Here is a 26547-nt window from a genome sequence, read left to right on the forward strand (position 1 = left end):
CTTTGTACAAAGCCTGTTATGTCTACACTATAAAACAACACTCATAAATCCAAAATAATAAGGTACTATAGATCACCTGAACTTCTTCAGTGTACCTGGACATTTAGAAAAAATGAGTAAAAATACATTCAACAAGAAAAAAAGTGAAGCTAAGCTTAAAGAAAGCACCCAGGCTTTCAGTAATACCAAGCCCTAAAGCATTATTATTGTTTTCTGAAAATCTGTGCTTTATATGTTTGGGATATATTATACCACAGTGCTGCTTAGTTCTCCATAATTATTGGACACAAGATGTTGTACAACAGCAGTTCTGACAGTAGTTCAGACTACAGGGAAAACCCCAGGTTTTTTTTTTAAAGTGCTTGTAAGCATGAGTTATTTCTATAGTATCAGGACGGTCACAGGGACTGGCCTAGTCTACACTCGACATAATCTAAACCTGTTGTCGGTAGGGAGATGGTTATTTGGTGTTTTTGGAAGGACTTTCCACTGTCAGTGCTTCGTAATATACAGTATGCATTTATTATGTACACCAATCAGGCATAACTTTATGACCACCTGCCTAATATTGTGTTGGTCCCCATTTTGCTGCCAAAACAGTCCTGACCCGGTTCACAACAGTTCCTTCCTTGGACCACTTTCGATAGATACTGACCACTGCAGAGCGGGAACAACACCTGATAATATGCCCTTAATATCTGCATTAATATCTAAACATGTCCAATCCCACACACAAATCTTTTCTTTATTTGATTCACCTTCCCGTTTTCTCATGATGTTGCCAATCTGGGTGACTTTTTTTTTCTTCTGTTACTGAGGTACATGTTGTACAAACAGGAAGGACAAAGTTTTACGCACTCATTTGCAACCTCATATGCAACCTCATTCATTTCTACCCCGAAAACTGTGTCATGTCCCCGAGCTTGAGAATGACACGTGAACTATGTGAACAAGTGTATGTGTGGAAATGCTTCCTTTGTGTGAACCTTTTTTTTTTTATTTTATAGGTCACATTACAGATACGTACAGATAACACTCTTGAGAATAACATTTAGGAATAAATAAGAGGTTTTACAGAGTACAACAATGGTCTTGTTTTAGAGATTTTTTTACTTTTGAATGTTGGGCGTTCACTGACCCTGTGGTAGAACATCGTGCAGTTCTTCTGTGAAACATCCTGTCAGCCTTTGTCTTGACTTGAACTCCATTTTCTCATTTGTTCTGTTTAAACTTGTCATTTTCTTGAGAAATAAGACAACAGTCAGCATTATGTCAGAATGCAAAGGTTAATATTAAATTGCAGCATGAGCATTGCATTGAGCACTGTTTGTTTGGCTCGTCCATAGCAGTAGATATATTGGTAACCATTCAGAACATGGGTTGTGATACATATTACACCGAGCAATCATACACTACCTACGTATGTGCAATATGCAGGGCCTTTCTTAGCCTTTTTTGCACCCTAGGCGAGTTTCCTATTGTCACCCCCTGCCCCCAATAGCTCCACCCTCACACCACAACGCTGCACTCCCACACCATGCAAATCATTCGCAACCTTAAATACAAAAAGTTCAACACATTTAAGAATCATTGCCAAATTGCCTGAATTCGAGTATGCCAACATATATTAAACTTTAGAAGAACAACAGGTATATCATTTAAATGGGGGAGGGCGAGGGCGAGGGCATTGGCCAGGCAGGCGCCTGTTTACTTTGCCTACACCAAAAACTGTGCTGGCAATATGCTTCTTTAACCATCTAGACAGTCATGGCACTATTATTTTAGCTTCTGATTCCGAGCTCTTCAATTCTTTAATAGGATTTGTCAGAAGTTAAGCAATTCTTATAATAAATGTATTCACATGACACCTATCATGTCATATCTTACTACAGACATCCACCATGGTATGGGTTCAGATAATCGACGAGAACGACAACGCTCCAGCTTTTGCTGCAAAAGAGTATGTGACCATCCTCACTGAGGGTCCCGACACGATAGGGGCCACCATCGCTACGGTTACGGCCACCGACCCCGACGAAGGTCTAAACGGGACTCTGCGCTACGCCATCATGTTCGGCAACATTGCTCAAACGTTCAGCATCAGTCCCACTACGGTAGATGGTTCCGGAGAACAGTTTGCATTGTGTGTAAATCAAGGAAACAAAACATTAAGCTTTGTGTGTTTGTGTTTCTGCTTTACAGGGCCGGATCACGGTGATGAAAGCGGTGGATTATGAGATCAGTGGTGGACGCTACACCCTGATCATTACTGCTACTGATCAATGTCCAATACCGCAGCTCAGACTGACATCTAGCGCCACTGTGTGTGAAAAATTATAAGCATACAGTATCTGCAATACACTTTATAGAGATGGCCAAAGTCATAAAAAAAAAAGCCATTTGGATGTATTTCTGTTCCAAATACACTCCTTCCGAGTCTGTATAAGTTTTGGACAGTTTTTATTTTTTGATCAGCACCCACCACCGTGCTTCATTCGGTTACAGAAGCACTTCACGGGACACGCTCGAGAAGAACGTCTCCGAAGAAGTGTGTTTTGGGACGTGAGGGAAGGAGAACCATGTTCAGTACTTACCATATAGATACATCCTGCTGGATCTGATTGTTAGCAAGAGTTAATATAAGACTATAAAGTTTGTTTTCTATTGCTCCTTTGACAAAACAACTTCCAAACAATAAAACTGTAAATATGTCCTGGTTCAAAGTTGGACAAATCACCAGCCAGGGTTCTTTTGGTAAAGCCGATATTTCTGCAAATGTTTGCTTGCCTGAGCTATAAGGTTTTTTTTTATGTAGTAATCACTGATGGGAAAGTGACAGAATGAAGCACAGTGTTTATTTTCCAATACTCTTTTTCTATTTACATGTTGGACAGTCATATAAAGCATTTCACTACATGTTGTACTTTGTACAAATGTGTATGTGACAGACAAAATTTCAGTTGATTTGATGAAAAAAAACATTATAGTTCTCTATTTATTGAATGAGAAATGAATGAGAAAATTGATGTAAAAATGTTAATGTGCATTTATCTCCTGCTGAGAAATTTGTATAGGAGCATTTGTAAAAGTGCAGCTACATTACAAAGTGAAAAAAGTTGCAAACAAACATGTAGTCTTTGTTTTAATCCCCTTGTGTTTTAGGTGCTGGTGAATGTGATCGATGTGAACGATGTGACTCCACAGTTCCCGAATCATTTTGAGGGCCCATTTGAGATTACAGAGGGCCAGCCGGGGCCTCGAGTCTGCACACTGAGGGCCACCGATGAGGACTCTGGTCTTAATGGAAAAGTGGAATTCAGCATAACAGCCGGGGACCCCAACAGTGAGAGTAGTGTGTGTGTGTGTGTGTGTGTGTGTGTGTGTGTGTGTGTGTGTGTGTGTGTGTGAAATTAGACCCATAATGTGGGTGTAAGACAAATGTCAAACGTGATTCAAATGCTCTCAGTGACGATTGCCTTCATATGAGTAAAAAAGTGAAATTTGAAATACCACATGCGTCTATTCAGGCTGCTATTCAGAATATAAACGTGAGAATGTTGATGTCTCATTCTGGGAAATCCCCGTCCTATGGTGAAATCATGCCCCATTTTGCTAAACAAAGTTCTGGAAATTACACGCTTTGCTAAAGTTAGACTTGTTTGCAAGTATCTGCAAAGTTCTAGTTTTTCAAAATCTGATTTTATTTTTCCAAAAATTTAATGGGGGAAAAAACCTACATTTAAAGGTTTCATTCTGATTTTCTCAGTTTCCATTAAAGGTTTCCATCAACATTATACGAAAGCTGCTGCAGTTCCTTCACTCTAGTTTAATTTTTGTGAATGATATAATCATTATATTGTGCTGATAATCATGCAAGTAAGACTTGATTTGCAGGATTTTAGGTGAAGTGGCCTTTTCAGACCACCACACATTTTAAATGAATGTGAAAGGAGGTTTTCAGTTTAATATGGTTAGAAAACTGTAAACATGGAAAAAAAAATTCGGAGTGATCTGTATAAATATGAGTGCATGTTACGCGAATTTGGAATTTATTTATATTTTTTTTAAACGAGACAATATTATCGGACTATTTAATGTATTATAAGATTCTGATATGTTTCTTGTGAATGTGAAAGATGATATGAATGGGACAGTGTATATTATGTAAAAGTGAGAATGGTATCGTACATGTGAAAGCGTTTTACTCAAAGAATTTGACTTGTATTTAGAGAACGTTTGTTTGCATTTGAAAGACTTGAAGGTTTCTCTATGTTGTGTGTTCTAGATGAGTTCATCGTCTCTCCTGTGGAGGGAGAGTTGAGAGTCAGAAGAGACGTTGAACTAGACAGAGAGACTACAGCTTATTATAACATCACGGTTACTGCTAAAGACCTGGGGACTCCTCCACGCAGCAGCACGGTACACACACACACACACACACACACACACACACACACACACACACACATGATGTCATGTAATATTCTTCTAATACAGTATGTAGCTTTAAAAAACAACAAGCAGGAACGATGTAAGAATGATTAATACGCTAAAAATTTTTCATTTTATTCAGTTTTCCTATTATTTTACTTTTTAGCAATGTGCATGTAGAATCAGTAAATTAATATTTTATTGCATATTAATAAATCCCAGCCACTGTCTAAAACATTTTTTCTCTTACAAATAAATGTTTATAATTTTAAATCATTTTTTTAATGAATATTATGTTTGCATTTAGTTCAGATGAAATAGATATTTCATTTAGTTGCTTTTATATACAGATTTTTTGGTCCAGAAATGATTTCAGTGATTATTGATGATATTATGGCAACCACATAAAGCATTTATCGTTGAAACAATGCTTTTTAAATGTATTTCTGATTTCTGATATTTATATATTTTTATCATTAATGTTATGCTTTAGGGGTAGAAATAGTTTTCCCTATTTACACTAATTTAATAAACTATCAAAGTATGATACTTTAAAATGGGGCTCTAACGCTATTTCATGCATTGAGTTATTGACACTGTTAACAAGGATTCTCATGCTAAAAATGGCCAAAGTCAAAAAAAGCACCCACCACCGTGCTTCATTCGGTTACAGAAGCACTTCACGGGACACGGACGTTTTGGGACGTGAGGGAAGAAGAACCTTTGTTTAGTACTTACCATATAGATACATCCTGCTGGATCTGACTGTTAGCCAGAGTTAATATAAGACTATAAAATTTGTGTTCCTTTGTTCCTTTGACGTCACACCTTCCAAACAATTGCAACCACAAAAAGCATTTATCATTGAAACAATGCTTTTTAACTGTATTTCTGCTTTTAAACAAAAACAATTAAAAAAATGTAATTATAATTGTTATATATTTTTAGGCTACATGACTTACTTTTTAAATCTACGACTGTGTTTGTGTGTGTGCAGGTTATAGTGGGCATTGTGGTACTGGATATAAATGATAACGACCCCATATTGATGAACTTGCCCTTGAACACCAGTGTGAGTGAGGGATCACCTGTTCAGACTTCGATCGCGAGGGTACAAGCGCAGGACGCCGACAGTGGACGCAACGCTCTCCTAACATTCAACATTACAGCGGGCAATCCAGATGGAGCTTTCTACATCAATGAAACTGTGAGAAAATGGGGTGCAGAGTCAGACAGCGAGGGCAGTTTGTTGTTTGGGACAAGGAGTTGATATAACGCCAGCAGTTTCCTTTGGTTCAATTGTTCATTTGGCTTCAATGTTAAATTGGAATTATTGTATGTGGAGTTAATTAATTTTATTCTTTTTCTTAGTCAGGTGTGGTTCAAGTGAACAGACCCTTGGACCGAGAAAGAATTGCAGAATATACACTGACTATCACAGTGAAGGACAACCCAGAGAACCAACGTATTGCTCGAAGAGTATGTGCTGTGCTTTTTAATATTATATATTAATGCATAGTAGGATTTTAAAACTGATCTCCAGCACAATTTTCTATTTCTAAGTGCACCATAATACCAGATAAAATTCACCATCTTGTAGTATGACTATTTTTAAATTTGGTCATCTGGCCATAGCTTAATGAATTGTTAGTACAACAGTAAAACCAAAACTATAATGCATAAGTGCCTCATGATTTTCGTCTCTTATTCCAGTTTTGTGTGTAATCTTTTTGCATATCTGTAGACGGTCACCACCACATCAGCTTTGATTTCTTTTTATGCCCAACTGCAGGATTCTGAAAATCTGGTGGTCACCATTTTGGATATAAATGACAACCGGCCGATTTTCACATTAACAAGCTACAGAGGAGAAATCAGTGAGAATTCTCCAACAGGTTTGTGACTCAGAGACCTTTTCATGACGAGATGTATAATATATGAACAGGAGTTTGTGGACACTTGGAAATAAGATTCGTACAGTATGTGCTTTTTGAATAACCTCCACTTTCTGGAATTAGTGTGCATATGGAGATTTGTGCTTATTCAGCTAAAAGGGTGTAAAGTCAGGTAATGATATAGCATTTCAATTCATCCCAAATGTGTTCAGTAGGGTTGAGATCAGAGCCCTATAGAAGTCCTATCAAGATCTTCCACTCCAGTTCATGTAAAACATATCTTCATGGATCTGCATTCGTGCACTCTGAGGTCCATGTCTTTGATTGAAATAATACACTGGCTTTATGTAAAAACATCATGGATATACTGCCAGGAGCAAACAAACACTGTTCAAAATATTTCAACCTCCTCTCTTGACCTTAAATGTCTAAATTATCCAAACTAGCATTTATTAAACCGGTGATTAAGAAACCTGACACTGAATTTCCGAAATATAGTCCAATATTATATGATTGAATTAAATCTATTCTCTCTAATATCCTAGATAAGCAGAATTCATACACTTAATCTTTCAGTCAGGGTTACAGCTTGCAAATGGTTAAAGTAAAAAAATTACAAGCTACTGGCCTCTGACCAGGACTACATCTGCTTGCATGTAATACTTGATGGCAATCCAGGTTTTAATACCATCAATCATGATATTTTTTATTTTGCCTGGAACATTTTTGTTGGATTCAAGGGAATGTCTTTTTTTGGCTCACTGACTTTGCTTATCTCACTGGCTGTTATTTGTCTGCAAATATTAAGTGTGACTTCACAATGTATGCAAAAATATTTTAAATGTTACCTAAGAGAGACAATTGTTCTATGCTAAGTAATAGATTTCCTATTAGTGTTCTAAGTCAGATGCAGTCTCACCATCTAGGTAGGTTTATAACCTGTTTATGTTGCCAGACATTTTTTCTTTCGTGTCACTTTTACTATTGGTTTGCTCATTACGGATTTAGATCATCGTGCAGATATCAGTGTGTTAAAGCTAACTTAATTAGTCTCTTACTATCCTCAGTCTCAGTCATAGTTTTTCCAGGATTACCAGGACTGCATGGACAGTGCATCTTTAATTTTCCTGTATTTGCTGAGCTCAGATTGTAGTTGGTTTAAAACACTAAATCTGTGCAAAACATATGGGTATTTAGGAATAGGAGTGGAATTTCCCAACCAGTGCCCTGGTGTAACTTCATCCAAAATAACCACAACTCTGGTTTTAAACCATGCAATTATTGTTAGATTTATATTAGCATGCATGGTCTTACTTTTCTTTCAACAATTTCAAGAATTCAAGATTCTTTTGGTTAAAAAAGGTTTATGGGTAACTCCTGGCTACTCCTATAGTGGTTAGTCAGTGAACTATTATTTTTTACGTACATTTTTTTTCCCTTTATGGGTAGACACCTCAACATTCCATTTGGTTTCTCTACTTTAAATTGGCCTAAGTTTAGAGGTTGGTTTTGAACGAGTGTGCGAAAGAGTATTGCCCAATTTGTGGATTGTGTTCCCAGGATAGGCATTGGATCCATCATTTACCTCATCAGGAAAAACTGTTTGTTGAACAGAAGTGAGCATGTGAATAAACATAATGTGACTCCAATTCTTTACTTGTCTTGACTGCTCTTGGTGAAAAGCACACACTACCAGAGGGTTAGTTAATTGCATGGAAATATTAAGACATGTCAGTTAACAGTTGTGAGATATTCTTGAAATTCTTAGAGCTAGTTACCTACAATTTTAATGAAATCTATTTTGGGCTTTTTTGGCAAAACAAAAACACCATGCTTTGAATAAGAACTGAAGAACAGAACTTTGTCTATTTCATACCATTATGCTTCTCTGTTTCTTCTCTCTGTTCCTCTGTCCCCAGGTACCACTGTGCTTATCCTGAATGGGCCTGTTCTGGCCACAGATAGAGATATTGGACCCAATGCTGTGGTAAAATATGGACTGATTGGTCCAAGGATTGATCTTTTCACCATCAACTTTACCACTGGTAAGATACATTGTACATGGAAACATTGCATTTAAGCCTTTTACTGCTTTTCTCTAAAGGACATGATGACAAATCTCTCTCTGTTCTAGCTGTGGTATCAGTGCATGAAGGTGCCGTGTTGGACCGTGAAGCCTTTTCTGATCCGCGAGTAGAGTTGTTCCTGGTTAGTGAAGACATTGGTGGTCTGAACAGTACTGTTCCTCTCACCATTACCATACTGGACAGGAATGACAATCCTCCAGTGTTCAGCCCTTCCAGCTTTACTGTGCGCCTGCCAGAAAACAGTCCTACTGGTAAGAACATGAGGGAGACATAGTTCTCCTTGAGGCAAGGAGTAGCTGTATCTCTGTAAGTTTTAGATGTGACGAAATGTAATCTCAAGATTACTGAAAACAGTTGTTTTCAGCCTAAAAAGGTTAAGTTGAGAGTTTAAATTGGGGACATAGTGGATTTAATATGACTTTTTCATGGGTTCCAATAATGCAAAGACGGAGTATTTTGTTATTTGGAGTTCTCATCATTAACTGAATGCATGCGATTTAAAAAAGATTTTATGTATTATTATTTTGCCTGCTTTCCTCAGGTGTTGTAGTGACACAACTCTCAGCCACCGATGCAGACGCAGGCTCCAACGGTTGGTTGCAGTACCGCTTAGAGAGTGGAGCTCAGGATCGTTTTTTGGTCGATGCAGTCTCTGGGGCTGTACTTGTGGGTAATGCTACCCTTGACCGCGAGGAGCGTGGCTCATACCGGCTGGTCGTCATGGCTACAGATCGGGGCACGCCAACTCTGTCAGGAACAGCCACACTCACTATCGTGCTGGACGATGTAAATGACTCTAGGCCTCGCTTCTTGCAGCCTGTACAAACGATCAGTGTCAACGAGTCAACACCCCCTGGTGTAGTGGTGGCCACATTAGCTGCTGAAGACCCTGACCTCCGACCTCGTCTAGAGTATTATATAATCTCGGTGGAAGCGAGGGATGATAATAATAACCAAGTGAGTGGCCTGCAGGATTCGTTTGGGATTGACTTTCACACAGGTGAGCACAACAAAGTCTAAAGTGTTTATTCATCTGGTTGGATCATAGTCCTGTGCAGCTCCATTATAGCTAAAGAAATATACATGTAATTGGCGGTAAATCCTTTATCATAGTTACAAACAGTAAAGCCATGTATATTGAACAAAAAGTTAGACTAATAAACCAGGGATTCTAAAATATTAAGAAAACATACCACTGGAGAGCACATTAATAAACACAGGTCTTGGATGACTTATAAGGTCAGACTGGTGCAAAAGATAGAAACATTACAGAGATATATTAATAGACTAGGCTGGTTGGTTTCAAGACATTTCCTATTATAGATTGGGTCCGGGTGCAGGGAAATGTAGCTGGATCAAGGACTGGAACTCGAGTTGGGGTTTAAAGACTGACATTGACATTGACAAAGACTGAACCAAACAGTGCATTAAGACCACGACAAGAAAATGGCTAGAGACTGTAGTGGGTTATAAACAGACATATTTACAGATGGAAAGACAGGAGGAACAGTAAGTTGAGGCTGGAACACTGGTATTTTGGAAGACAATGACTGTGCCTCCAGAGGATGTACACATACTGTATACCAAGAATTCCTCTGAAGCGACCACCAGCCACCCATGACCCTGTCACTGGTTCACCACTGGTCCTTCCTTGGACCACTTTTGCTAGACCACTGCAGACCAGGAACAACCAACAAGAGCTGCAGCTTTGGAGATGCTCTGATTCAGTCGTCTAGCAGTCACAATTTGGCACTAGTCAAGCCCATACGCTTGCCCATTTTTCCTGCTTTTAACACATCAACTTTGAGAACAAAATGTTTACTTGCTGCCTAATGTATCCCACCCACTAACAAGCCATGATGAATAGACAATCAGTGTTACTCACTCACCATTCATAATGTTATAATGTCTTAATATTATACCTGATTGGTGTATATATACATTTATTTTAACCATTAAAAATGTTTCATATACCAACGTATTATATTATTATTGCTGTATCCACAGGTGCTGTATTTGTACGAAACCCTTTAAACAGAGAGCTGGTAGCTACTTTTGAGATCATCGTGTCAGTGCATGACAATGCTAGTGACATCATAGACATGTCAGTCAGTGTGCCCAATGGTAAGTATGAATGTTCTGTTTCTCTTTCAGTCTCTCTTATCTTCTCAGTACTATTTTATTTTTTTATACTTAAAATTATTCTCCCTATTATATCTAGCAGAATCACTATATCATAATATCTATCCTAAACGTTTATTTTTCTTTAGAAATTATTACAATATGTCTGCAAATTTTGTATTTGATATCCTTATTGATTTGTATTTGTATTTTTATTATTATCTATCTATATTTCCACTCCATAATCATTTTTCTCACACTTTTCCTGTCTTTCTGTCCTGCTTCCCCTTTACCACTCTTGACAGCCAGGCTTACCATTAGCATCCTGGATGTGAATGACAATGCTCCTCGTTTTCGTCCATTTGGTGTCACCAACTTCTCTGAGAGCATTCTCGAAGGAGCTCAGCCTGGCACCACTCTGCTCTCTGTATCTGCTGTCGATCCGGACAAAGGCCCAAATGGTCAGATCTTTTATGAGCTGCTCAATTTGCCAAGAGGAGGCTATGTCAGACTGGAGGACCCATCAACTGGTAAATAAAAACACAACAAAAACACACACACACACACACACACACACACACACACACACACACACACACACACACATACATACATGTACACATACACCTGCAGTAAAAACAGGATTGCATATGTGTTATTTTGTATGTCTTTATTTTAAAATAGTTCAATAGAAAAAACATAAATAAATAGAAAAGCTATCAGGTGTCCAAACTTGTAAACGATGATGAAGATGATTCATAGTCATAGAAGCATTTGTATTAAATTCAGTTTATTATTGTTTTAACGTATGCTCTAATGTATGCTGCATTTTGTTGCTCAGGTAAGATTATAGCCAATCGTACAGTGGATTACGAGCAGGTGACCTGGTTGAACTTTACAGTACGCACTCAGGATCGGGGCAGTCCACCGCGCTCGTCCGAACTGCCTGTTTATCTACGCATCGTCGACGTAAATGACAACAACCCTGTCTTCACACAGCCATCATATCAGGTACCAGGATTCTCAAGAGATTATTCCTGTATTTACATAGTATTGTGTAATTTTCTGTATTATTTTGATTTGTCATGCACATTTTCATCCTATTTGTGCACAATCATCATGTCAAGTTCAGTCTAACAAGACACACAGAGCGTATATTGGTCTTTACGAAATGAATAATCACGTGTCAATTGCTAAAATACATAAACTACTTTTTTCGTTTAACACTGAGCATTTACATAGATTGAAATTGAATTGCAAATAGTGTGCAGTTCTCTTAGATAAGCAGGATATTTTAATACTTTATAGTTTCACTGCTTGACATTATATTCAAATTTTTGCATGTAATATTTTATATAATCAAAAGGTTTCAAGGTGAGAATCCAATCACCAAATATAAATGTGTATAAAGTGTAAAATGGATGTGCAGCAAAACCTTTCTTTTGCTTCGTTTCTACTAAAAAAATATATCACAGTTAGCATGATATTTTTGGAATAAGATTTTGATTTTAGATACCAAGCTTCTATTTTTACTGTTTTCTTTTCTAAAACTAGACAAACCGAATAAAATAGTCACCACAAAGTTTTCTTTGTGAATGCGAAAACAGTTGAGGAGGATTTCAGCTCAACTGCTCTTCACTTCCTGTCACGCTGATATAACCTCAGCTCAGTTTGCATATGGAGTAAATGATTCCTGCACATGGCTTTTAAACAAAGAAATACTCAAGAGTTTCCCCAGTGAGAAACTTAGAAGTGTGAGTGTGAATGAATAGGCAGAAAATATAAATTAACATGTTGTTCAGAGAGTGTATTAACGTAGGAGCTACTTTGACAGGAACCGGTTTGCAAGCAAGATATTGATATAGAATGAAGTAGATTTGATGCACATACCTGTATTATCTCACTTCTGTGTGTGTGTGTGTGTACAGAAGCCAGTATTTGAGAATGTGGCCTTGGGCACCATCATTGTTAGAGTCAGTGCTACAGATGCCGACTCCGGACTGTTTGCAGTGATAGAGTACGGGCTGGTTGACGGAGAGGGCAAGTTTGGGATCACCCCATCTACGGTAAGTGCAAACATGTGTGTGAGGAAAAGAAAAATAGATCGAGAGAATGAGATTTTGCAGGTGTGTTTGGGACAGGAAGACTATAATCATTAAAAAAGTGAAATAGCACCTGGATAAAACAAATGGGATGCCATTCTTAATTGATACAAAAGAATTAGCAAACGTATTGCTTACATACGAGGTGGTATTAAAAAGATTCGAGACTAGTTGTGTCACACGCCAACGGATGGCAGCACAAGGCTGCATGCACAGTCAAAGGGAGCACCGGCTTTCATAAGTCAGTGTGCCAAAAGACATCGTCCTGTGTACATCGGGAGCTGTGCAACTGGTGCTATTCTGACTCACTTCCGCACCCACCCTACTCCCCAGATTTGGGTCCTACAGCCTTTGCCGTCTTCCCGAAGATAAAAAAGAATCCAGCCCATAGGTCGCCATTTTAACACCATTGCGGAGATCCTGTGCGAATTGCAGAAGCTGCTGGACACGCCTTTAAAAGAATTCCAGAAGTGTCAGGAATGCTGGGAGCACTGTATTGCTTTGCAAGGGGATTTGTTTAAAGGAGATAGTGTGTAAACATAGATAAATAAAGTACTTTCTTGTGACGTCTCGAAACATTTTGATAGCACCTCGTATCATATGACTAATTATCAGCATAGAGAATGTAACTTCAAATCCTGGCTATTACCCACTACAAAGATATGTAAGATATGATGGTACATGCCTGATCCTGTGGTTTCTCACAGGGGGACATCTACATCCTGTCTCCATTGGACCGAGAGACTAAAGACCACTACACACTTACAGCTATAGCCAGGGACAATCCTGGAGGTAGCTCCAACAACCGTCGTGAAAATTCAGTTCAGGTATTTTAAGGACTTCCAGCTGCCTGTGACCAAATAAGTTGCTTTTGTTTTACAGAATCAACAGTGTCCATGGACATCTAGTGTGGTGAATCATAGGATACCACTGAGTTTCTATCTTACTAAGTCTTGCTTTCAAAATTGAGTTAATTCACAACAAATTGATCGCCATTTTTTTTTTTATGACCCATCAACCTCCATCTTGTTCTCTTTCTCTCTTTCTCTTTCCCTGTATTTCTGTGTCAGGTCCTGGTGACTGTGCTTGACGTGAACGATTTCCGACCGCGCTTCTCGGAGCACGTGTTCAGCTCCACCGTTTTTGAGAATGAGCCAAGTGGCACGTCTGTGATCACTCTGTCAGCTACAGACCTGGACGAAGGAGAGAATGCCCTGCTCACTTATAGCCTACAGGGGCCTGGAGCAGGTCAACTCACACACACTCGCATGCACACACACACACAAACACACACATACCCAAACATACAGGGTAGCAAAAATCCTTAAACCAGAAATAACCTAACAATAAAAAACTAATTCTGTTGACATATTTAGATAATTTACATCTCTCTCTCTCGTTCTCTCTCTCAGATGCGTTCTCTTTAGATCCTGACACTGGTCTGATCCGGTCTCTGCGTTTGCTGCACAGTTTTGAGAGGTTTAATTTGACCATAGTGGCGACTGATCATGGTCGGCCGCCTCTCTGGGGCACGGCACTTCTCCAAATCACTGTCGTCGACGTAAATGACAACAGACCCGTCTTTGTCAGACCTGCGAATGGCACCATCATGCACATCCTCGAGGTGGGTCTCAAAGCATCAGAATGAATGGAGCTTGGATAGATTATCCTTCCATTTATCCTGGTGATCTTGTCCTGACATGCTTTAATCTTATGCCACAACTAGATTCTTCTTCTTTCTTTTTTTTTTTTTTTTTTAGCTGCTTCACAGCAGATAATCCGTCTCCATACAGTTCCTCCCTGTCCTCTACATCTGCCTCTTTCAAACCAGCCACCTGCATATCTTCCTTCACCACCTCCTTAAACCTCCTCCATGGCCTTCCTCTTTTCCTCTTGCCTGGTGGCTTTCACCGATATAACCCATGTCCCTCCTTTTTCACACGATCATACCTTAATCGTGCCTCTCTCAGCATGTCTCCAAAACCTCCTCCCTGCTCGGTCCTTCTAATAAACTCTTTTTCCAATCCTCGTCCCCCCTGATAAAAATCTTCAACTGTTTCTTCCACTGTTCTCTGCCACTGTCTCGAAATCATACAACATAGCAGGTCTCACCATTGTCTTATAAACTTTTGCAGATACACTTTTATCCCAAATCACTCCTGCCACTCTACACCACCCACTCCACCCTTTCCTTCACTTCTCTATCACACTCTGCATTACTTTGCACAGTCGATCCCAGGCACTTAAACTCATCCACCTTCACCACCATTCACCCACATGCACTTTGTCTTAATCCTACTGACTTTCATTATACCACAACTAGATTGCCAGCTGAAATCAAATAATGCTTTTTATTTATTGTTTCCTTTGTATGTCATAGGATAAACCGGTGTTACAAAAAAAAAAAAAAGCTTTACCACTGACTGTTACAGTATATGATGAAATATCAAACAAGTAAGCAGAATATAAATGCACTGGAAAGAATTATTTCAAAAACAAGTTCTGGCAGTAAACAGTTCTTTCCGGTTTCATTTTTTAGCACCTATCTTTTATTGCCACAGGTGCAAAAGACTAAAGTGAGCAAACCAGATAATGGAATTTGGAAAACATTATGCGAAAACGTTTCACAATGGAATTTTTTTTATGTTGTTTAATAAATATATGAGAAATGAACAGAAATTGAACAGTATTGTTTTTTAGTAAATTATGGTGAAAAAAACGTATTCAGTCATACATGTATGACTCATGATTCCTTATCTCTGCTGTTGTTTATCACTGTGCTAGTTAAACTCATCTGGTCACTTCATACACATCTCCACATTTCAAAACAGGCCTCGACTTGCACCCGTTTGTCCAAGTGCCCCGATGTCAAATGTTTCACGGAAAAAAGCAACAGAGCCTTTAATGTGCTCTTGAAAAGACGGGCATGCTGTAGCATGTTGACGCAGGATTTTTTTGTCATACACCGCTTTCATTGAAGTTTGTCATTCTTGGGAAACTTGAATCAAACGTGTTCCTCATCTGTGTGAAGGCATCGACATCCTGCTGGCTTGCGTTTGAATGCATGCAATCACAGGATCTTTTGAACTTGTCCTTTAAAGCACACATATCTACTCCACAAAATCATTAAATCAGTTATTTTTGTGACAAAAAGCTCCATTGTCCATTGTCACATTCAATTTCTGGGATAATTATAGCTTTGTTTTTATGAATATAAGTTCAGTGCTTCATGTAACTACATTTACGACATATGGCAGACACCTTTATCCAGATTTCATTCGTACAACTGGGGATAAGGGCCCCGATCAGGAGCCTGGAAGTGGCAGCTTGGTGTGGCAGGGATTTAAACACATGACTTCCAGATCCAAATGCCTTAACCTCTCAGCTTTTATTCTTCTCATTCGATAGAAGTTTCCACTATAAAAGTGCTTCCCATTGTGGAAAACATTTCAGCTTTCAAGTTTGCTTTAAATTCCTTTCTGACAGTTACAAAACACTGACACTGGAGACTGTAACATGAAACCACCTATTTCCATGCAGGTGACTGTTAATTTATCAATCAGTCACTCTGTCAATCAGAACACAAGGGTTTTTTTATCGTCACAGACTTGTTCATGGTGTTACAACATAGAAAAACATTAAACTAAGCACTCTTTTTGTGTATTCTGAGGTAAAAAACTTTTTGTTTTTGTTTTTCAGGAGCAGCCACCAGGCCTTGTGGTGTATGAGGTGTTTGCAACAGATGAGGATGAAGGAGTGAATGGAGAGGTGCGCTACAGTTTTCTGCAGACCGGAGCGGGGAACCGGGACTGGGAGAACTTCCGCATTGATGCCATAACCGGCGTTATCACCACTGCTGTCAAACTGGACAGAGAGAAGCAGGCCCTCTACAGCGTGAGTCTCAGCACCTCTTTACTGAGGACACAAATCTGACACGGAGACAGTGATACAAAATCCGATTCAGTTGATTATTAATAAATAATTATTTAAAAGATTTTAATTTCTTGTTCTCGCACAGAATCTATGTATTTATTTATTAATTTTTTTGTCGGTTTTATTTATGAACAGCGGAATATTAAAATAAGATCAATTGTTTTTATTATCTATCTATCTATCTATCTATCTATCTATCTATCTATCTATCTATCTATCTATCTATCTATCTATCTATCTTATTTATTTATTTATTTATATATATATATATATATATATATATATATATATATATATATATATATATATATATATATATATATGCATGTGGTTGAAACCCCCACTGTTACTGTATTTATAGTTTTGCACAGGATCATCATGCAGTGTGTGTGTGTGTGTGTGTGTGTGTGTGTGTGTGTGTGTGTGTGTGTGTGTGTGCAGTTGATAGTAGTAGCTTATGACCTTGGGCAGCCAGTTCCGTATGAGACAACTCAGCCTCTGCAGGTGGCTCTGTCTGATATTGATGACAATGAGCCTGTGTTCCTCAAACCACCGGTTAGTGAATGTTCCTTCACCCTCATGTTCTTAGCTACCAAATTTATCTTACAGTGAACCAGGTCATGTCTGTGGATTTTAATAATATGGCTTACTGTATATTTTGATGTCTCTCTCTCTCTCTCTCTCTCTCTCTCTCTCTCTCTCTCTCTCTCTCTCTTTCAGAGAGGTGGCCCATTGTTTCAGTCTCTGTCTGTCCCTGAGCACTCCCCCTCTGGTACAGTGGTTGGCAATGTTACAGGAGCAGTGGATGCAGATGAAGGCTCCAATGCTGTGGTTTACTATTTTATTGCAGGTTTGGACAAATACAGTATATGCAGTATAACAAACTCTAGTTATTTATCCTCCAGTGTAATTAACCAGATAAGCAATATTGCAAATAAGAATATGAAATTCAACTCATTTTGTATCAAATATTTGTTTCAAATTACAAGAAAAGTTTATGAAAAAAGTCATGAGACTGTACAAGTGGTGATATTTCTTATAACTACTCTTAAAATTGGGCCCAAAATATTATTCTTGTGTGTCTCTCACTTAAAATTGTAAGACAGACAAGCAATCAAAAAGCATACACTCTCTCTGTCCTGAGGACTATCCGAAACTTACATTTACATCCTTACATTTAGAAAATGCTAACACTGCAGACTCCTTCCAAAACTAACACTAAATGGGTAACTTGTTACAACAGAAACGCAAGCATTTTGTATCAGACTGTACTTGTATAATTCTATATATGTATGCATTCCATACATACAGACACACACACACACAGCACACGTCTAAATCTAGATTTAAACTGATTCAGCTCTGCATCCAAGAACTATAAGCATAATGCTATAAGCAACATTAAAATAAATGTTCAAACTGTCAACACTTCATCGTCCACAAATATGCTAATAAAACTACGTAGACACAGCTACCACAAAGCCCCAAAGGGATATTTTATCATTAGTGTTGTAATAAGTTGGCCAATAAATGACGCAGTTGCTATTGTGTAACTTCTGAAAATTGAAGCTTGATGCACGTACGTGAAAAGAAGCACGTTCCTCATTATATTCGCAGGATCTGCTTTCACAAGCAGTTTTGTTCCTAAAAATGAAACGGTTTTGTACGTAAACACACAAAACCCCTCCTTGTTCCTGAGGATCATCCTGAGGGCAGGTGTGTGTACACAGGTGGGAAGGTAAGAAGTGTTGCAGGTCATAAATCAGAGAAATTCTTTCTGCATTAGCTGAACAAAAAGGAGTAAATTTTTTAGCAGCCATTCCATAACTTTCACTGTAACTAAAATTGGGGAAAAAAAAGTGTCAACGTGTTTGATGTTAATAAAAAATAAATACCCTAGTTGGTGAAGGTGTGGTATTCGTGGCATGAAACACAGAATTTGCTATTACAGGAAAACTTTGGCCTCACATGGCGAATCACAGAGTTGTTGGTTTAGGAAAAGGATGATATAAGTTTTGGCAGCAGAAATTTGCTTCTCAAGCAGTATATGGCTCCATGATTATTCATGTCTATTGAGACAATGAGTCTTTCTGCTGATCTGTAGGTGGAGACATTGAGGGAAACTTTGGATTGAGCGTGGCTGGAGTTCTACGAGTGAAAAAGGACCTGGACCGAGAGGAAATCCAAGTGTACGCCGTCATCGTCAAAGCCTCCAGCAACAGGAACTGGATGCCACTGAGAGGTCAAAGGTCACAGCGAAACCGACTGGCGCTCGACCCGAGCCGTGACCCTACCCTACAAGAAGTTAGGATTTACCTGGAAGACATCAACGACCAGCCGCCAAGGTTCACCAAGCTGGAGTACACTGCAGGTACAGGAGTGCAGATATTACTGTGGGAGTGACGTATGGATCCAGGTGTGGGACTGGTGTAGAGGCATAGTGTGATATTTATAAAAAAAAAATTTGTAATATTTTATCTGTTGTCTGTTTCTCTGCAGGTGTAGCAGCAGACGCTAAAGTGGGTTCAGATCTGATTAAAGTTCAGGCCATCGATAACGACATCGGCAACAACAGCCTGGTTCTTTATCACATTCTGTCCATCCACTACATCAAACTGCAGTCAAACGAATCAGAGGAGCTCTTCAATGTCTTCACTATCGGTGCGTATCACTTCCTCATCGCAGTTTCAACTCGCACTGGGTTTCATTTAGTAACTATAAATGGATCAAGAATATACTGTGGTAGTCTTTAATAAATCTGAAATTTCAATCATTGAAAAAACTATTGTTGTGTAAGAGAGATAAATGTATAAAGCGCATTAATAAAGTCCAATAACGTGTTTTATTCCTTACTTTATCAAATTATTAAGTCTGTTCTGTTCAATACTTATCTGCGTTTCTTGTATCTATACTCCATGTGTCTATACTCCACACGGTCCAGGTCAGACAGACGGTATAATCCGAACCTTCGACCTCTTCACTGCCTACGACCCGGGCTATTTTGTTGTGGAAGTGTTGGCACGTGACCTGGAAGGGCACAGTGATGTTGCACTGGTGGGGATCTACATCCTGCGAGACGACCAGAGAGTAAAGCTCATTGTCAACGAGATCCCTGAACGTGTCTGGCTCTTCCAGGAGGAGTTTATAAACCTGCTCTCGAACATCACAGGAGCCATAGTCAACATGGACGATGTACAAGTATGTGTGTATATATATGTAAATGAACTGATAAGGAAAAAACAAATTGTAATTAGAGTTACATGTCACATGCCAGGGTTTGAAAAGGCATTTGTGTCTAGTCGTTGGCAAGGTGTAAGAGGTGTAAGTTGTTGCTGAGGTATAAAAGGAACAGTAATAGAAAATTATTTTCCTTTAACAGCCCTTTCATGGTAAATCTATTGCTGTTTGTAAATAGTGAACCGACTTTAAAAAAAAAATGTAATCTTTAATGGAAACTTCCTTTTAACTTCATCTCTTTCAGTTCCACGTAGATAAAAAAGGTAGAGTGAACTTTGCTCAAACTGATGTCCTGCTTCACGTCGTCAACAAACAGACCAATCGCATCCTTGACGTGGAGAGGTCAGAATATCAGTCCATTCTCTGTTTTCAACTTTAGTCCTTGATCTGTCAGCGTACTCAAACTGTAAATCATGAAAAGTCTAAATACTGCATACTGAAAAGTCTCACTGATTTATGGGTCCATTGGCACAGGGTTATTCAGATGATCGACGAGAATAAAGAGCAGTTGAGAAATCTGTTCAGGAACTACAATGTCCTGGATGTCCAGCCTGCCGTGAGTGGACGAGCCCCTGATGACCTCACTACGCTTCAGGTGGGTGTCCACAACATCTGAAGCCAAAACAAAATTGGCGAACTGTTTCCTGTAAAAATGAAATACGCACAAGGAAAAAGCAAAAACAAATCAAGTACACAGTAAAAAAGTAAAAGTATATAATGATTTGGAGGAAATATAACTAGAATTGCTTAGAAAATCACTCTCAGCTCGAGAGTATGGAAAATCTTTTTTTAAACCTAGAAAGCACACAACAAACAACTGAACTTGTATAATACAGAGTGACTCAAGGAAACAAAACATTTTGGAAAAAGGATTTGGCAAACCTGAGGCATCTGGAAAATGTTGGAATTGTTTTGTAACAAATTTTGTCAGCATGTACATGCAGGTGGGGATCATAACTTAATATAATGCAAATGATATATAACGTCTATAAACCGGCTTTAAAGAAAAATGTATGATCCTTTTTTCTGACTACAAGCTTCTAGTATTCACTCCAACATTGCAGAGTCTCACTACTAGAGTTTGACACTAGACTCTTTGACTCTCTCTCTCTCTCTCTCTCTCTCTCTCTCTCTCTCTCTCTCTCTCTCTCTCTCTCTCTTTTTCTCCAGATGGCTATAATAATCCTGGCTGTGCTGCTGTTTCTGGCTGCCATGTTGTTTATCTTCATGAATTGGTACTACAGAACAGTGTAAGTACATGTTTCAAACCTCATCTTATACTTATCTCTTAAAACTTTCCTCTAAATTTAAATAAATTTAGGCATTTATCCATTCAAGTCCTTACATTTGGAAGATGTCTTATATAAGAAGTAAGAAGTGAGGATATTATTTTAGCAAAGAGACGCTAAGGATTTTGCTCAAGGGTCCACCAGGGATTTCAACAAGAAATCATCAGTAGCACATAAACATTTAGATGTAAAGTTTAATTTATTGAATCAAACTGATGTGAAGGTGACTTTCTTGTGATTCAGTATTATTGTTATTTTTATTATTGTATTTCTGTGTATGTTGGATAGTCACAAGAGGAAGCTGAAAGCCATCGTTGCTGGTTCGACAGGTGAGTTCTTAGGAAGTTAACAGTTTCATAAGAACCATGAACAAACATGACTTTGCAGATATTTATTTTTGTGTGCGTGCATGTGTGTGTGTGTTTTTGCACTTATAATGTAACGTTAACAAGCTTTGTTTGTTCTGCATGCTGTCCAGGCAACCAGGGACTGATGGACATTCTAGATATGCCCAACACCAACAAGTACACGTTTGAAGGGTAAGAGAGACGAGCTGCCCCGGCTGATAAGCCCTGCACAAATACAATGCACAAAGGCCTCTTTTTTATCACTTTTTTGCAAATTAGTGGTTATGTAAATGTACCAGCTAGTAAATATTTTATTTTTATAAGCACATTTATCAGGTCCTCCTAACACTACACCCATGACACTGGGAAAACGTGGTCTTCAGAAGCTTATGTATCATTATTATATTATACTGCAAAACTCTACCTTCCAACTTTATAGAGCCAATCCTGTATGGCTGGACCCATTCTGCAGAAACCTTGAGTTGGCTGCCCAGGCTGATCATGAAGATGACCTGCCCGAGAACCTGAGTGACATTACAGATCTGTGGAACAGCCCCGCTCGGACTCACGTCAGTCTCACACACACACACATGCATGCAAGTCTGTATCACAACAACACTATGTATGGTCATTTGTATATCTAAGTCCTTTTTAACAGGCCTACACAGTTACATCCAGTTCCTTATTTTCAGTTCCCTGAAGTAAACAGAGTTGTTTTAGAAAGCCAGCTACTTAAATCACGCAAATAAGGCCACGGATTTTGTGGCAAGTTAGAGTCAGGAGATTCTTCCTTTATTTATTACTCTCAAGATTTTTGCTGTTGAACTAAAGCTGAACTGTACGTTCATGCTAAGAAGATACCACAAGCCCTGATTTGTGGCAAAATACAGTTGATTAAAAAGTGAGATATTTGACTTTGAAATGTGGTAAATTAAAGAAAAAGTTTTCCCAAATGAAAATACTTATAAAAGTACAGATATGTGAAAAAGCCACTTAAGTACAGTAACGAATTACATTTACTTTGTTACTGTCAACCACCGACAAAATATGATGTACTGTACCATCAAATGGACAAAACTGGAATCCATGTAAATGCCACATAGATAGTAATGGCATTCTAAATATTTATGGCCAACCTTATTTTAATTTTTTTTTCCATAATTAATTATAGTCAAAGCAGAAAAAATAGCAGTGACTGTTTAATGTAACTTTAATTATTTATTATTTAGGGTACTTTTGGCCGTGAGCCTCAGGCCTCAAAACCAGAAGATGACCGCTACCTTAGAGCTGCCATCCAGGAATATGATAACATTGCCAAGCTGGGACAAATCATGCGTGAGGGACCCATTAAGGTGAGTCCAGAATATAATGTTCCTCTGGTAATACACATGTTCATGGCCAGAGAGCTGAACTGCCACCCAGACCAGATCTCGAAATCCTAATTCCATATTCTAACATGACATGACCGATCCCACTATCTGATCAGGGCTCGCTGCTCAAGGTGGTACTGGATGATTATCTGAGACTCAAAAAGCTCTTTGCTGCACGTCTGGTCACCAAGTCGACCAGCCAAGACCAGTCATCCATCACAGAGGTGGGAGAAAAAAGCTGGATCTTCTTCTCCCTCACTACTGGCTAGTGGCCTACCTCTTTCACAAACCTGTTCAAAAACCCTCACTGTATCTCTGATTCACCTTTTCTGAACACACACTATCAATTAAACATTTTTTACCACATGTTTACTGAAGAAATGTGCGTCGAATCTTCTTTAAATCCGTTGTTTATCAACTAAGTAGTGTGTGTCTGTAAAGTGTTCAGCAGTTACCTACTCCACTGCACTAGAGGGCAGTGTCTCACAGTGTGGACATTCCTGTATGTTTCTATGTTAGGTTTTTACAGTCGCTTTTGTTTGACAGATTTCTGACCCCCCTTGTGGATATTTAAACTAATAGATATCCATAGTATTGATTTCGGGTTGCAGTATTTTAACCTTTGCTACATAAATGAACATTTCCAGAACTTTTTACTAAGACATTGCTGCTTTACCCCACTATTATCTTCTTTGTATTTTAGAGCATTCTCTAATTTCTTCTATCTAATGCTATTATTTTCCCTTTCCTGTTTTGAAACCTTGCTTCTTAACCTCCCATGTGGTTATTTTCACCTTTTTTCACAGGTATATTCCTGCTTTATATATATATATATATATATATAAAATGATATGCTCACACCACACTCTTTGACATCACTGTACTAGAAATCACTTTTCCACTACTTGTGTACCACTTCCTTCTTGTGCGTGACCCAAAAATAGCAAAGTGATATAAATATGCAAACTGTATCCTGATCACAAACTATTCTATTTTCCCCCTAGCACATATAGCATCACTTATATCTTCCTCTGTTAAATTTCCTGTTCGCAGCCCACACACTTCCTCTTGCTGCCTTATGAAGAGTGTCTGATTATTCTTGCTTTTGTATCATTTAAAACGATTCAGCATGTAAAAAAACTGTATTACATATACCAATTCTTCGCAAATCCTTCCAACAAATTCCTCTAAAAGCCGTTTTCTTCTCTTATATCATGAAGGCAGGACATAATTATATACCTCACTTTTTCTGTGCATGTTTAAACTCATGCTTTTATTCCACTGTACTAAAGGATGCCGTCTCTCCCCGATCTGATCTCAGAAATAATAAAACCTAATGTTAACCAAAAACTCGCAATAAATCTTTTTTTTGTTTTTCTCCACCTTTCCATCCACCTGTCCTGGTACAGCTGGTACAGAGCGACCTCGATGATGATGACGACGAGCGAATGAGCATCGGAGGAAGAGGAACGCTGCGATTCAAGCACAAGCACCCCGTGGAGTTGCGTGGCCCGGATGGTATCCACGTAGTCCATGGCAGCACAGGAACACTTTTGACCTCCGACCTTAATAGCTTGCCGGAAGATGACCAGCGGGCGCTGGCACGCTCTCTGGAGGCGCTGCACGCAGACGGCACGCTGTACGCCGAAAGAAATGCTCGCACCGAGTCAGCAAAATCCACACCGCTGCACCGCAACAAGGGCGTCAACTCACTTTCAGAAAGCCCACTGGAGATCACAGAGCTCTGACTAGCCGAGGCCTCGCTGGTCTGAGAGGGACAGTTAAAAAAAGATCAGTTCTCGGCCCCCTTTTATTGTATCTTCCATATGGGAGAATGTACATGGAAGGCCACAAGTGAGCGAATCATGAGTATGTACAAAGCAGTGGTGGTCTGAATTGTACAGAATGGACAGTTCCCACAAGTCGAGCCTCAGGAAATGTTTGGAAATTTATTTATTTATTTATTTATTTATTTATTTATTTATTTATTTATTTATTACTTAAAGCCTATTAAAGACATTTTCAGTAACACACAGACACACACACACACACACATACACACACAAGAAATCTGAGGCAGATGACTGCTCAACTCTGTGGAAATCTTTGAACAAAATGTATCTTAAAAATTACAAAAACATTTAAACGCTTTGGTATAATGTCAGAATCCAGTTTCAAAATTAGAGTTTTTAACTTTGATTTCTGGTGTTACATGTGAACAAAAATCTTTATCTATTTATTTTTTGCACTGATCATCCCTCTAAGGCTCTGGAAAAATTTCTAACTTTATGACCACAGATAAAAGACTGTGTTTAGAAGGACGTTTGGTTCGAAGGACATCAAGACAAAAATGTGAAGGTGCTTGGTGCTGCTTCATGCTCATAACCTCACAGGGGGTTAAAAAGGGATTCACAATCCTCTCAGACCAGCGAAAGGCCGAAACAGGAACTCTAGGTTTCATTTTTAGGTGTGTTCTGAAAAAATATACATTTGATATTTGAAAAAGGAATCAAGAAGTTCTCCTCTGAGTGAAACAATAAGAACAGCTGGACACAATGGATGATATCTGTTTCCTAAATCATCTGTCTTCCCCTGAGAGTCATCTTTCAGACCATGAAGACTAAAAACACAGTGAGGCATAAATCAATCAATCAATAAATCGATAATATAAAAAACAAGAGCTCTGTTCTTTCATGGAGTCCAGTGGCCTGAAAGTATTAAAAAATGTTTGACAGTAATTCAGTAACTTTTGCTTGACCTGTGACCGACATTGTGAAAAATGAAGAACAGTGAAAATTAAATGTGTATTTGGATTTTTTTGTTTGTTTTTTATTATTATTTTATTTAATTTTTCCACCAAACTCATGAGGTTTTATCATGTAAAAATAAAGATGAAATCAAATTTTAGTTTGAATTTAAATACTTTTGTACCCCTGCCTCTTAAAAAAAAAAAAAAAAAAAGAAGAAAAAATTACAAAAATATTGTAAGTTAAATAAGTATTTATTTTCCTTTGAGTTTTGATATATAAAAATATAAAGAATAGGAAAAAAAGATATTTTTTTGAAAAACCATAAGTAAAAATATATCAGCCGTATTTTATTTTAATGTCTTGTAGTATCTAAAGGGTTTGTTTTCTTCTTTATTTTCACTTTTAAGTATGCAAGTGTGTCTGACCTTATTTTTTTATATTCTTTTTTTGTAAGATGTTTTTTTTTTTTTGTCTTTTCTGTGTTATGTCACCAGCTCAGAGGTGCTAGAAGGGAAATTGCTGTCGGATGATCAATAAAAGAAATATGCAGCAATTTTATTCTCTTCTGGTCACTGGGACAGGGGGGAAAACGGAGCAAAAACAGATATATAAATAAAAAAGAAGAAAAAGTCTGCGAATAATAAGGAACAGAATTCCGATCCATATTGGTGCAGGCGTGCAGGATATTACTGCGTGAGAGGGATCTGCTGTCTGCACAGTTACCTTGAAGGCCTCAAGTTTGTACACACATCTTGTAGGAATAGACAGAGACTGTTATCATGAGAGAAAATAAAATTCAATTTCAAAATGTTTATTAGATCGTCAGTAAGAAAGGGGAACACATTTCTCTTCAGTAACTGAATGCAGATTTTATTTTCATGTTGTAAGCTATTTTAGTGTGTTTTATTTTTGTATATAGTGAATCTAATATAAAGGATTTGATTTTAAATTTTAAATACAGAAATGTGGCCCGAGGTCGGGTAAA

General features: G+C 38.3%; 1 protein-coding gene across 4 annotated transcripts in view; it reads left to right on the top strand.

The window, feature by feature from the left end:
* The window catches only part of cdh23 (cadherin-related 23), a 239459-nt gene extending 213740 nt beyond the window's left edge, over nucleotides 1–25719 (top strand). For 3 of the 4 annotated variants that reach the window (XM_046836156.1, XM_046836155.1, XM_046836157.1), the window contains 32 exons: nucleotides 1893–2114; nucleotides 2203–2322; nucleotides 3163–3343; nucleotides 4286–4419; nucleotides 5429–5638; nucleotides 5803–5910; nucleotides 6224–6326; nucleotides 8246–8371; nucleotides 8461–8664; nucleotides 8955–9413; nucleotides 10421–10537; nucleotides 10840–11064; nucleotides 11376–11545; nucleotides 12463–12600; nucleotides 13344–13463; nucleotides 13707–13884; nucleotides 14049–14260; nucleotides 16336–16530; nucleotides 17011–17124; nucleotides 17290–17419; nucleotides 18674–18940; nucleotides 19069–19230; nucleotides 19511–19767; nucleotides 20051–20148; nucleotides 20281–20401; nucleotides 20977–21056; nucleotides 21384–21424; nucleotides 21574–21634; nucleotides 21882–22011; nucleotides 22672–22794; nucleotides 22929–23036; nucleotides 24222–25719. In XM_046836156.1, coding sequence (XP_046692112.1) covers nucleotides 1893–2114; nucleotides 2203–2322; nucleotides 3163–3343; nucleotides 4286–4419; nucleotides 5429–5638; nucleotides 5803–5910; nucleotides 6224–6326; nucleotides 8246–8371; nucleotides 8461–8664; nucleotides 8955–9413; nucleotides 10421–10537; nucleotides 10840–11064; nucleotides 11376–11545; nucleotides 12463–12600; nucleotides 13344–13463; nucleotides 13707–13884; nucleotides 14049–14260; nucleotides 16336–16530; nucleotides 17011–17124; nucleotides 17290–17419; nucleotides 18674–18940; nucleotides 19069–19230; nucleotides 19511–19767; nucleotides 20051–20148; nucleotides 20281–20401; nucleotides 20977–21056; nucleotides 21384–21424; nucleotides 21574–21634; nucleotides 21882–22011; nucleotides 22672–22794; nucleotides 22929–23036; nucleotides 24222–24560 — 5253 coding nt within the window. In that variant the 3' untranslated portion in view covers nucleotides 24561–25719. The remainder of the gene's footprint in view (nucleotides 1–1892; nucleotides 2115–2202; nucleotides 2323–3162; nucleotides 3344–4285; nucleotides 4420–5428; nucleotides 5639–5802; nucleotides 5911–6223; nucleotides 6327–8245; nucleotides 8372–8460; nucleotides 8665–8954; nucleotides 9414–10420; nucleotides 10538–10839; nucleotides 11065–11375; nucleotides 11546–12462; nucleotides 12601–13343; nucleotides 13464–13706; nucleotides 13885–14048; nucleotides 14261–16335; nucleotides 16531–17010; nucleotides 17125–17289; nucleotides 17420–18673; nucleotides 18941–19068; nucleotides 19231–19510; nucleotides 19768–20050; nucleotides 20149–20280; nucleotides 20402–20976; nucleotides 21057–21383; nucleotides 21425–21573; nucleotides 21635–21881; nucleotides 22012–22671; nucleotides 22795–22928; nucleotides 23037–24221) is intronic. The other variant, XM_046836159.1, reaches the window with a different exon arrangement.
* The last annotated feature ends 828 nt before the right edge of the window (nucleotides 25720–26547 follow it).

This window comes from Silurus meridionalis, chromosome 2 (assembly GCF_014805685.1).
Source record: "Silurus meridionalis isolate SWU-2019-XX chromosome 2, ASM1480568v1, whole genome shotgun sequence".
NCBI lineage: Eukaryota > Metazoa > Chordata > Actinopteri > Siluriformes > Siluridae > Silurus > Silurus meridionalis.